Source organism: Cinclus cinclus, chromosome 8 (assembly GCF_963662255.1).
Source record: "Cinclus cinclus chromosome 8, bCinCin1.1, whole genome shotgun sequence".
In the NCBI taxonomy this organism is placed as follows: domain Eukaryota; kingdom Metazoa; phylum Chordata; class Aves; order Passeriformes; family Cinclidae; genus Cinclus; species Cinclus cinclus.
The window spans coordinates 22,553,884-22,565,683 of NC_085053.1; the positions used below are offsets into that span (position 1 = coordinate 22,553,884).

The 11,800-nt window shown below is 49.7% G+C and overlaps 1 protein-coding gene across 1 annotated transcript; it reads left to right on the forward strand.

Moving 5' to 3' along the window:
- The first annotated feature begins 509 nt into the window (after positions 1-509).
- Positions 510-11,793, forward strand: LOC134046637 (cytochrome P450 4B1-like). Its single transcript, XM_062497298.1, has 12 exons — positions 510-689; positions 4,574-4,718; positions 5,378-5,422; positions 5,947-6,074; positions 7,582-7,706; positions 7,822-7,973; positions 8,535-8,641; positions 9,134-9,324; positions 9,773-9,906; positions 10,054-10,118; positions 10,325-10,407; positions 11,058-11,793. Exons 1-12 carry the CDS (start codon positions 510-512, stop codon positions 11,224-11,226), a joined length of 1,524 nt encoding a protein of 507 aa, XP_062353282.1. The 3' UTR covers positions 11,227-11,793.
- Positions 11,794-11,800: the final 7 nt, after the last annotated feature.

Here is an 11,800-nt window from a genome sequence, read left to right on the forward strand (position 1 = left end):
CAACCCGCGCCAAAGCCGTACTAAAGCTGCCGCGGTATACCCGGCCCTGGGCAGACGCACGGCATCGCCAGCCCGGCGCGGTGCGGGATTCCTCGCGCTCGCTGCCGGGAGATGCTGTCCCGGTCGGCGCTGGGATGCGGCTCGCAGTGGCGGCAGCGGGGAGGGAGACAGGAAGGAGAGCGGGAACTGTCAGCCGGGATGCGGGATGGGAATGGCTGGAGATGAGGGTGAAACCTCGTAAGGCAGGAATATGTGATGAAGACCTCAGGAGGAGGAATCCCAGGGTACGGTCTTTCCCTCTCTCTTCAGCCGGTGCAGCGGCCAGCGGAGCGTTCCCGCGGGATGCTCTCCTTCCCTTCATTTCCCTTCCCTCCCAACAAGCGCTGCCGTGATTTGGCAGCCGCTCGGACTCTGGACCTGCCTCTCCGCCCCGCATTGGCTGCCGCCGCCGGTGCCGCCGGGGCGCTGCGGGACACCGGGGGCAGCCGCCGGCGGCTCTGACGGGGACGATGAAGCTCCTGTGGCTGGGCGTGGATGTCTCCAGGGTGCTGCACCTGGCCGCCGTGTTCTGCCTGACGTGCGTGCTGCTGAAAGCCATCCAGCTGTTCCACCGGCGGAGGGAGCTGCTCCGAGCGCTGGCCGACTTCCCCGGGCACCCGACCCACTGGCTCTTCGGCCACGTCCACGAGGTGGGGAGAGCCGGGTCTGCGCTGCCGAGAGCGGGGGGGGAGTGCGGGGAGCAGCATTCCCGAGGGGCGTGTGGGAACGATGCTAGTGGCACTTTATCCCCGTGGTCCGGGAGAACTGCTGGGTGGGTGAGAGGTGGGCATCCCTTTTCCCAGCCAGACCAATGTGCTTTCCCTGTCTGTAGTGCTTAGCGAGGGCATGGCTCGCGCAGAGCTCCCGCAGCCTGCTGCAGAGTGCGCGGTGGAAAAGGGTGGCGGCTGGCTCGCAAGTGAAGAGAGCGGTAACACAGTGTGACATAGGCAAGGTCATCCCGGCGTGTGAGCCGGCATCGGTGCTGGAGGCAGCAGAGCCGCTCTGTCCCGGGGCAGGCCCCGCTGTCACCTCTCTGCTCCTCTGGCAGCCAGGGCAGGGCCGCTGCAGCTCTCCCTGCGGCGCTGAGCTGATGAGATGCTGAGCAGATGCTGCTGCCGGCATCCAGAAGCACTTTCTCTCCCCCGCCAGCTTGAGTCGACCTCATGGCTGGGTGAACCTGACAACTGATCATTCTGAGCCACGTTTCAGCCCCAAAACACATCACAGGCATTGCATCCAGCGCGGGGGCCGTGGATCTTACAGCTGTGTTAAGGTCATGAATAACTAAACCCACGTGCATAGGCGAGCCTTGTTCTGGTCACTGGTGGCAGGGATGACTATTCCCCGAGGTATGCGCTTGCCCACACAGATCACCGCGGCTGCCTTGGCAAACAGATTTTCACAACTCATCAGCAGCCTCACGAGGTGTAACTGAGCCTGCCTGGTGCAAAAGGCTTTTCCATACGTGCTAAAGGCAGCTTAAAATCACCTTGCCCTCCGCTGGGTTCTGCTGATACCCTGCCGTGGCCACCTCTGTGGCACATTAAATAACTGGCCCTCTGAAATGTGTCTGGGAAATCAGAGGGAGACCTCCCACGGCTCGTCTATGTGCTATGGCAGCGCCAGCTTTGCTGTGCTGGACGGGACAAACAGTCTTTTGGCAATGTAAGCATGAAGATGGGCCAGTTCAGGGCTTTGTTACACTGCCAGTTAGACTTCAAAACTGCAATTAAGTAAAGTATGTTCTTCTGTTTGTTAGCTGTCACTATATGTCCTGGAAGGGAATTTAACCATTTGTGCCAATCGTGGCAAGGTTGTTCATGGCTCAACTTTTACCTCAGACAATGTTTGTTTGAGAATCCCTTTTTTAAAAATTTAATAATTTGCTGATTGATGCTGCTGAATTCCCTAAAGCCTGACAGTTCATCGAGCCAGCAAAGAGGGTGGCAATGCTCTGGACACACACCTTGAGGAGCACCTGTGAGCTGTATTCAGGGAGAACACTGACATTTCCAGTTCTGCTGATTTAACTGATAGCTTCCCAGTTTTGATCCATGCCAGTTTAGAATCTCAAACCATTTGTCATGCTCTGGGTGGACCTCCTAGGAGTACATCACTTTGTTTTAAAGCATTCTCTGGGTATCAGTCTCTGCTTATCCAAATCACTCAGTAGAAATGACATTGAAATATCAGGAAGAGGTTGTGTAGAGCTGTTCAGTCTCACTGCCGGAGCATGGCTTAGTTAAAACCCAGAGTGCCAGCCCTGAGCTGACCAAATGGACTCCCCATGGCTGGGGTTGGTGGGCAGCAGAGGAGAGCAGGGTCTCTGCCCTGCTGGCACAGGGAGGGTCAGTCCCTTTGTCCACTTCTGCCCTGTTCGGGAGGAGCCAGCCCGGCTGTGTCTGCACACAGCGCACCCTCATGCTCAGATTTCGGCTCCTGTGTTTTCTCTTTCATTTGCTATCAGTGTGTAGTTACTAAAAGTGCCCTTAAGTTTCTTCCCAGATGCTTTTAGTGTTGGATCCATTTCAAAACTTGCATTTCAGCATGAGATCAGGCAATTACTTTTCTTTCTTAGACCAAGTGGCGTTTATACTTTTCAGACCCCCAAGGGAAGAAGTAGTAATGGTCTTTCATTCAGAGCCGAGTAGCTGGAGCCCTTCATTAAGGCATGAGAGCTTTCTATTCCTCTGCAGCTCACAGAACTTTACACTTTTCCTCTGCTCTAGGAGTCCTTGGTGCAGCAGGTTACTCACCTTGAGGGTAACCTCTCCTCTCAAATAAACCCATTCAACCCTCTGCCAGCACAGGGATGGTTCTTGATAATAAAACCCAAGGGTGGTGCTCCAAAGCAAGGTTGGATGCAAAGGCTTCTAGGATTAGGACTTCTGCCAGCAAGACTTGCTCAGCATCTCCCAGTTACTTCCATTCTGGTTTTTGTGATTCATGACAGGAGAAGCACGGGCAGCTGTATCAACGAGACTGTCACTTAGCTATGTCAGGTGTCATTTAGCTAAAAGCATTGTGCCAAGCCCAGCTTCTGCTGGCATTTGCTGAAGAGGTGGGTGCTGAGGAGGGATGCTTCCTTTTGCCCAAAAACTTGATCCCTGAGTCAGAGAAATTGATGGTTTTATTTGTTAAGTTCAAAATCTTGAACTTGAGTAAGCAAAGTTGAGCTTTCTGTAGTAAATAATAACTGGTTGTAGTTCATAATTCTGCTGAATGTGGGAGACACATGGGATGTGCTGCAGGGATGCCCCAGCTTGTGAGGAAGGGCTTGGTCTTGGAGCTGAACCTGGACATGGCCCTGGCAGACACCCCATGACTCACGAGTATCGTCTCCAAGACAATAATCAGATGTGGCTGATTATTTGATGTGGGTGATTATTTGAGTATGAGCTGTGTTCTAGGTCGAGAAACACCAGCCAGACTAAAAGCTGAGCTAACTCAGCGCTAAAGCAACTGAGCAAATATTCACTTGATACAGTCAATAGGGTCACTTTGAGGCTGATTTCTGTACCAGTATGCTGATTTAATTAATCTTCAAAATGCAAAGCTTCAAGCATCTATGTCAGACCTAGCTTACCAAAATCCTTCTCCCTGCATATTGGCTCAGAGTAGTTTCTCTTCAAAGAAAAAAGAATCTTACATGGTTTTGTCTCTGTAATTTTTTTTCCTCTGCCTGTGACTGTGTATCTTGTCACTTGTTCTTTATCTATTGCCTGTACATAACAACACAGGCTGTAAAAGCAATAAAGCAGTGATTACTTCAGAGTGAACCTGCCACTGCTGCTGATGTGAAAGCTGGTGCTCGTGCTGCTCCTCAGATTGCAGCTTCCAAGGGCACGAGATAAATCTTGCTATGAGTACCAGCTCTTCACTGCCTGTAAAATTCAATTCCCAGAAATCAATGAATTCTTAATGTTATGTTATTAACCAGCGTTCCCTTCTCTGTACAATCCACTGGTGTCTTTGGACTAATTCTGTTGTTTTTTTTCCTGGACACTGGCCTTCTCCAACTAAATGTCTGGAGGAGGATGTGGTTTCCCACATCTGCACTGGGGCAGACCAGCAGTGGTGCTGTTGGCTGCAGTATTTTCGCCCAGCTGCAGGGTGCTAATCGCTCAGCCATGTTGTGCAAGTGAGAATGTAGTTGCATGCCACAATATGCAGATGCTCTCTGGGGCAAATGTGAGTCTTCTATGGGGTGGCCATGGAAAAAGCAAATAACACATATGAGCTGACAGGTACCAGCACGTCCCTAAGGATGTTCTCTAGCTTAAGGTCAAGTGATAAGGAAGAATTACTTTATAGGATCTTTAAAAGTAGCAAACATCTCTGCTTCCCATGCTCTGCAAACACAGAGGGAAAATACCTTGCTTGCCCTCATGTGGTTTTGTGCTCAGAAAGGCATTGAACTTTTAAGACAGTGCATTGGGAGATTATCATTTTGGGGGTTTTTTGGGTTTTGTTGTTTTGGTTTTTTTCCCCCCAAATCTGTGTATTCTTTCTCTTTTTACTTCTCCTCAAATAGTTTCTCAAGGAGGAAGAGGCACTGGACAAGGAAGAGATCTGGACACAGAAATACCCACATGCTCACCCTGTGTGGTTTGGGAGTTTCTCAGCAGTCCTTGTTATCACTGATCCCGACTACGCCAAGGTTCTGTTGGGCAGAGGAGGTGAGATTATGGCTTCAGCTGGGGATCAGCAACCCCAGCCTGCAGATTTCCCATGCCAGCCTCAAAATTTACAGCAAGGCTGGGTTTCACAGGGAGGTTTTCTTGCAGAAATCATCTAAAGGCACGGAGAGATACCCCTCCTTCATGTTATGCCCTGGGTACTTCAGGCTCAGGGCTGCAGGGCTGACCTGACTCCAAATCCATTGCTAGAAAATCAGACTTCCTCAAGTGCTCCTTGAAAATTTAATTACTCAGTGTGTTATCCCAGCAAGGAGAAGACACCTGGGAGCTTTTTTCTAGGTTCCAAGTTCTAGCTCCTACTGCAGGGAAGTATCTGTAGTATCAAGAAAAAAAAATGCTGAGCAGTGGTGTCTGAGAGGGTTAATCATTTATCACACTGCACAGACTTTGGACTACCAATATTCTTTTTTTTTTTTCCACTGTGAGCATTCTGCTTTTATATGTGTTTATTACAGCTGGCAGAGACAAAGTTGTTTTGTGTTGAAATACTGGGGGTTTTGCAAGGATGCCACTGATTTTGTTTCATACCCAACCAAAAGTGAGAACCCAGAGGGAGTTTCCAGCTGCAAACCTGGGTTAATGCTATTGAAACATTTACCATTTTATTTTTCTTTATGTTTTTGTTTTTTTTATGACAGATCCCAAGGATAACATCAGCTATAAACACCTTGTCCCATGGATTGGTATGTATTCCCAGGGCTTTGCCTACAAGGAGTGATTCTGAAGTTAGTCAAACCCACTCTGTAAATAAACAGCGTTGTACCTGTTCCTTGATGGATTTAGAGCTAAAAGCTTCCTGAAATTATTACATTTACTGAAAAAGGTGTTAAGTAGTTCCATTTATTTTCAAGAAAGGAAAGTTCAGACATAACATATGTACAAATGTTTACATGTCCATAGATAGCAAAGACTAGTGATGGGAGAAGCTTAAATTCATTGAAGGACTGGTGAAAAATATGTCTGCTGTTCTGAACTTTTCCAGTAGCGTTGGTGTTTCTTTTCAGAAACACCATTGTGCCATTTTGATGAGCAAGGCTTTGCTTAGCTCTGGGAACCCTGGGGCTGGTGGCAGCATTTGGAAATACCCTCTCACAGCAGCTCAGATAGATATTCAGTCACACTCCGTGCAGGCTGAGGCTGTGTCTGGAGGCAGCTGAGAGCAGCCTGCTTGTGCCCAGCAAAACATGCCTTGCCTGTGTTTCCCCAGGGAACGGGTTGCTGATCTTACATGGGCCCAAATGGCACCAACACCGAAAACTCCTGACTCCAGGGTTTCATTACGATGTCTTGAAGCCATATGTGGGCCTGATGGCAGAGTCTACAAATGTGATGCTGGTAGGACTCATGATGCTCCTCTCTCTGCCCTGTTTTCTTTTCCCCGTCCTGTCTGGTTAGGAGGTAAATGCTGGAGCAGGGTTTTCTTTATGTGGTAGTCGTAAGCACACTCTGTGTCCTGGTGGTCAATCTTTCTGAGTCACCCCAAATCCCTGCCCTTGAGCTGGAAGGAATGAGCATCCCTTAGAGGGGATGAGCAGGTTGATCCTCCCTGCAATGACAATGTCTCTAGTACTGCCTTGGGATCTGTGGCTGAGATTTCAGGATTAATGTTACTGCCATCCCCAAGCTGTGCATGATCTCAGTTCCAACAGCAACTTCTTAACAAGGTGTTTGTCTAAATAAAAAATTGAGGTAAATAAATGTTCGTAATAAGTCTGCCAAAATAAAGGTTGGAGCAGAGCTATACTGTGAGCTAAGATTAAGGGGTATTATTTGCTGTCAACGTACCCATGTCTTGTCTGTAATCCCCTCCATGCCTCATAAACAGTGAAAATGCACTGTTCTTCAATCTACTGGTGCTGGGCAGGATGGAAACCAGTAGGAGTTACAGGAGAAGGGCACCAGGCTTTGTGCATGTGGACTGGAGGAGTCTGGATGCTGGATCTGTTCTTTCTCCTTCACCTCCCTCACTCCAACCCCCCCACCAGCTTCAGCTAGATCCTGTCTGGGTTCCTCCTATGCACCCAGGGAGCAGCCAGGAGAACTTTTACAAGGCTCAGAACTGCCTGGGAATTTTAAATTCCTTGAGCACAACGCCAGTTGTGTGAGCCTGTGCCACCAGGTGGCAATCATTGCACGTGCTAGGGACGTGCATCTGTCCCCATAAGCCTGTTTTGGTGCTGTGGAGCTGGGATGTGACCGTGTTCCTCCCTCCCCTTCCTTTCTCAGCATTTAAGTCCACTCCTTGCAGCCACGAGGGGAAAGAGGATTCATTATCACTTCATGTCTGCTGGGAGAGACAGGATTTATAGTTTCTGTAGGACTCCCTTGTGCGAAGAATTGAGCAAGGGCTCCTGTATTACTTGCTGGCAAAACACACTGGCACAGAGGTTATGTGACAGAGAAAAAACCTTGCTCCGAAGTTTGCATTTTGGGCACCAAGCTCAAATGTGCTCAAGAACACATGCCGCGAAGCCCAATGCCAGCATATGCTGTTCCAGTAGAGAAAAACACACTATATGCTAAGAAAGACTTGGGTAACTCCCCTTCACCCAGAAATGCACCTGTCCTGGGCTTCTCCGGGTGCCCTTGCCTCAGGATAGGATGTAGCAGGGCTCGCCATCAGCAGGATACAAGAATAGCAGCTGCCTGAGGCAGTTCTTATATAAACTATGCCACTCTTGGCTTCTCTTCTCAGGGATTTTTCTGGCAACTAAGAGATCTCCTTTTTTTTTCCATTTCTCTGGGATGTATCTCCATCTGAGCACTCATTTAACCAGGGGGTGACTGCAGATCATGCAGAGCTGACCTTTTTCTTCTCATTCCTGTCTCCTTTGTGCCCTAGGATAAGTGGGAAAAGCTGACAGCAGATGGGAAGCCAGTGGAGCTCTTTGAGCACGTCAGCTTGATGACTCTCGATAGCATCATGAAATGTGCCTTCAGTTGTCACAGCAACTGCCAGATCAACAGGTCAGTGCTAGCTACCCAAAACCCTGGCAGGAAGTTTGCAGCTCAGAAGGGAAGTGGGCAAATTGCTTGTCACCGTGCTCCCAAATTTACAAGCTTCCTATTCCCTTCTCTCCAGGAAAAACACCTACATCCAGGCTGTTTATGACCTCTGCCACATGGTGCACCAGCGCCTCCGCATCTTCCCCTACCACAATGACATCATTTACTGGCTCAGCCCCCATGGATTTCAGTTCAGGAAGACCTGCAGGATCGCTCATGACCACACAGGTATTCCCTGCTGTTGTCCTCTCCCAAAACTTTGGACAGAGGCAGTCAGGTTTTCTCCTTGCCTGTGCAGTGATCCTGCCCAGAGGCTCAGAGCTGAGATCCAAGCAGGGCATCAGCTTGCAGTAGTGATCTGATCTAGGCATGAAGCAAAGGGGTCTCACAGCTCCTGGGTCATTAAACTGGACTAAAGGAAGAATTGCCCTCTGGAAAGGCTCTGGTAAAATGGCCAGAGTGAGACCAGGAATGGGCACTACGGGCAACACCAGTGCAAGGAAGGTGTGATTTTTCCATTCCAAGCCAGGTGTGATTTTAATACATGAAGGGTGTGTAAAGTAGGCTGAGAAGTGCAAGGTGAAAAAAGAAAAGGATGACAATATCCATGGCACTTTTTGCCATGCTGCTGAAAAAGCCAGGGTGCCTGGGATGCAGAAGTACAAGGCCAAATGCATCGTGGGCTGAGCAGTGCTCACCTCCTTGGGTGAGGTTTGCATGTAAAGGAGGGACAGTTTTGCAGCTTGGTATCTCCTGACCCTGCTGAACCTTTAACCCTTTCTCCCTCAGACAAGGTGATCCACGAGCGAAAGGAATCCCTTAAAGATGAACGGGAATTTGAAAAGATCCAGAAGAAGAGACATTTAGACTTCCTGGACATTCTGCTGTGTGCCAAAGTGAGTGGCAAGGAGTGTATGTGTGGCAGGGCACACAGTGCAAAAGCCAGTCAGTCTTTGCAGGGGTGCCACAAACCTCCAGAGACCCTCAGGACTGCACAAGCCATTAAAAAAAAATTAGCCCAGTCCCACCCACTTGAAGAGAGGTCAAGGTGATCCAGTTTTCCATTGTTGAAGTGTTGGCAGTGTCTTTTTGGGTATACAACATGCAGAGAGACTTCATAGTCCTGGTGGTTTAGTATGGGAGCATAAAGAGATTTAAAAGTGAAGGGAAAGAGGCCCTGAATTCAGTGTAAACAGACATTGATTTTGTTTATGTGTATCCTGCAGGAATCATCACTCCCCTTTTGCAATAGCTGAGAGAATATAATGGCCCCTACTGGGATATTTACATATTTATATATATGTGTGTGTGTTACTGTAATATATATATATATATATATATATACATTTTATATATATGGGCCACTGAGAGTGTCTCTGGGCTGTTAGGATGAGAATGGAGCTGCACTGTCCGATGAAGACCTGCGAGCTGAGGTGGACACCTTCATGTTTGAGGGCCACGACACAACAGCCAGTGGCATCTCCTGGCTCTTCTACTGCCTGGCAATACACCCTGAGCACCAGCAACTGTGCAGGGAAGAGATCCAGGGCATCCTGGGGGACCGGGAGACAATCCAGTGGTAAGGTTGCAGCATTTCCTCTGCTGGTAACTCTTTTCCTATCACTGCCATTTCTAAGTGAGCAGTGGCTTCAAGGCTCAAAAGCTGGGGTGCTAAAGGTTGCTACATGCTTCACAGGAGGGAACAGATCCTTTAGCCACCCTGGAAGGGACATTCTGGATGCCATCTCAAGTCCTGGGCCACCAGCACTGCTCTTTGTTCTCTCCTGTCTTCTCACCACAGGACATCATAGATGTGCTTTTCGCTCTTTGCACTTGAGCTTGTTCAGTGGTTGTTCAGGTTGTTCAGAGGTGTCCTGGCATCCCCAGCCTCAGCAGCCCGTGGCTGGGAACTGTGGGTCCTTCTGTAGCAGAGGGATCTGCTCAGGGGCTGGATGGCTGTGGGTGAAGGGACCTCCCAGCACTTACAGCAGTGGGGAGTGTGGGGCTCAGCCTGCCTGTCCCAACAGGGAGGACCTGGGCAAGATGACTTACAGCACCATGTGCATCAAGGAGAGCCTGCGCCTTTACCCCCCAGTGCCTGGCGTGTCCCGGCAGCTCAGCAAACCCATCACCTTCCCTGACGGACGTGCTTTGCCTGAAGGTCTGTAAATCCCATTCCTGCAACACAGAACTCTACTCTCAGGCACCAGCTGCATCCTCCCTGGCACAGATGTTCAGGCAGAGCTGTGCAGATGCTGGCTTGTTCCTTTGTCAGTGAGCCCTTTTCTCCTCCTCAATTGTTTTCCAGGCAGCATCACTGCAATAAGCATTTACCTCATTCACAGAAACCCTGAAGTATGGAAAGATCCTTTGGTGAGTTTTCTTCTGATCTCCTAATGATTTTTTTCCTTTATGGTGTGCCTCTTCCCATGTACCCTTCACCTGTTAGCAGGAGAGAAGAATTCTCTCTCTGCTGGGGTTCTTCATAAATTAAGGGGTGTCACATTTCTCAAGATACCAGTCAGTACTACGTTCTTCAAATAACCACTTTTTTCTTGCTGCATATTCTTCATTTCCAGGTGTTTGACCCTTTGCGTTTTTCCCCAGAGAATGTCTCTGGCAGGCACTCTCATGCCTTTCTGCCTTTTTCTGCTGGAATGAGGTAAAGGGAATTGAACACTAAAGGAGTAGTGGGCAGAGACCACCACCTGCAGTCCCGGTCCTGCAGAATTTCATAGTTAAATAGTTAAATGAGGATATAAGTGTTTGTGCAACAGAGGGGTTCTGATACCCGCAGGCAAAATGGGAAACCAGCATTGCCAAATCCCTTCTGGGGACAGGGAACTGGGTGCCAAAGCTGTGGAACATCCTGTTGGCATCCTGCAGGGAGCCTGCAACATTCTGAGCTCACCTGCTCTCCTCTCCTTGATGCAGAGACCTCACTCCACCCTCCTTCCCTTTGATTCCCCCCTTCCCCCCTCCTCCCAATCCTTCCCTTTACCCTGTGCTGACTCCTTCAAGGCAAACACCTTGCAGACCTTCCCTGCTTGGAGACCCAGCACCTCATCCTTGCTGGCCTGTCCTTTGGCTTCCCCATCTCCCTCCTTCATTCTCACTGACCTCACATCCCAAGCTCCCAACATTCCTCTCAATTCCTCCTGCTCAGCCCATGCCCCTGCCCAAAGCACTGCCTGGGGCCCCTGAGCTGCAGAGGGGAGGATGTGCTGATGTGGGAGGGCTGGGATGGGCTCTGCAGGTTTGCTGTGCCCAGCACTGGGGTGGAGTTGGCTGAGCTGCTGCGTTTCTCTGCAGGAATTGCATTGGGCAGCAGTTTGCCATGAACGAGATGAAGGTGGCACTGGCTCTGACCCTGCTGCGCTTTGAGCTCTTGCCTGACCCTGCCATGCCTCCCCTCAAAATACCTCGGATCATCCTTCGCTCCAAGAATGGGATTCACCTGTATTTAAAGAAAATCCACTGATGCTGGGAAACATCCTGCCTTCACCAGAGGGAGGGACCAAGCAGATGATGGGACAACGTTTATCTGGGGCAGAAGTGCAGGGCAGGATTTGGGGATGAGGATTCCTGATTGCTGTGCATTGTCCAACACCTGAAAGCCCTTTTCAGGCTAGGTCCAGATGGCTGGGATGACATTGCACAGACCACCATCATCTGCTCCAGAGATGAGAGCAGCCAGGCATGGCCATGCTGTCTGTCCCCTTGCACTGCCATGAGCGCTGGCCTGGCCTGGTCTGGGAACGTCTGCAGGTCCCACCAGTTTCCTTCTTACCAAATCCTGCCTTCACACTCATGCCCTGGCCAATCCGTGACCATTTCCAGCCCTGCTCCGTCATCAGCACCTTCCTCAGTGCCTAGAGGTCAGCCCTCCTCTCCTGCAGTGGGGACAGCCTGTGACAGACCTCTGTCTTACTTCTCATACTCAGTGGGTCTCTGTTTTGTTGAAAGCACTGATTCCAGTTTGGGCTCTGAAATCGTGCCCAAACATCAAAATGTTCTGTAATTTTTGTCTTAATAAACCAATAATTTTTCCTGCA

Excerpts from the sequence above, each read along its gene's own strand:
- LOC134046637 (XM_062497298.1), top strand. The coding sequence starts at position 510 with ATGAAGCTCCTGTGGCTGGGCGTGGATGTCTCCAGGGTGCTGCACCTG. Across the intron at positions 5,423-5,946 it reads ACACCTTGTCCCATGGATTG|GGAACGGGTTGCTGATCTTA; the intron begins GTATGTATTCCC and ends GTGTTTCCCCAG. Across the intron at positions 8,642-9,133 it reads ACATTCTGCTGTGTGCCAAA|GATGAGAATGGAGCTGCACT; the intron begins GTGAGTGGCAAG and ends CTGGGCTGTTAG.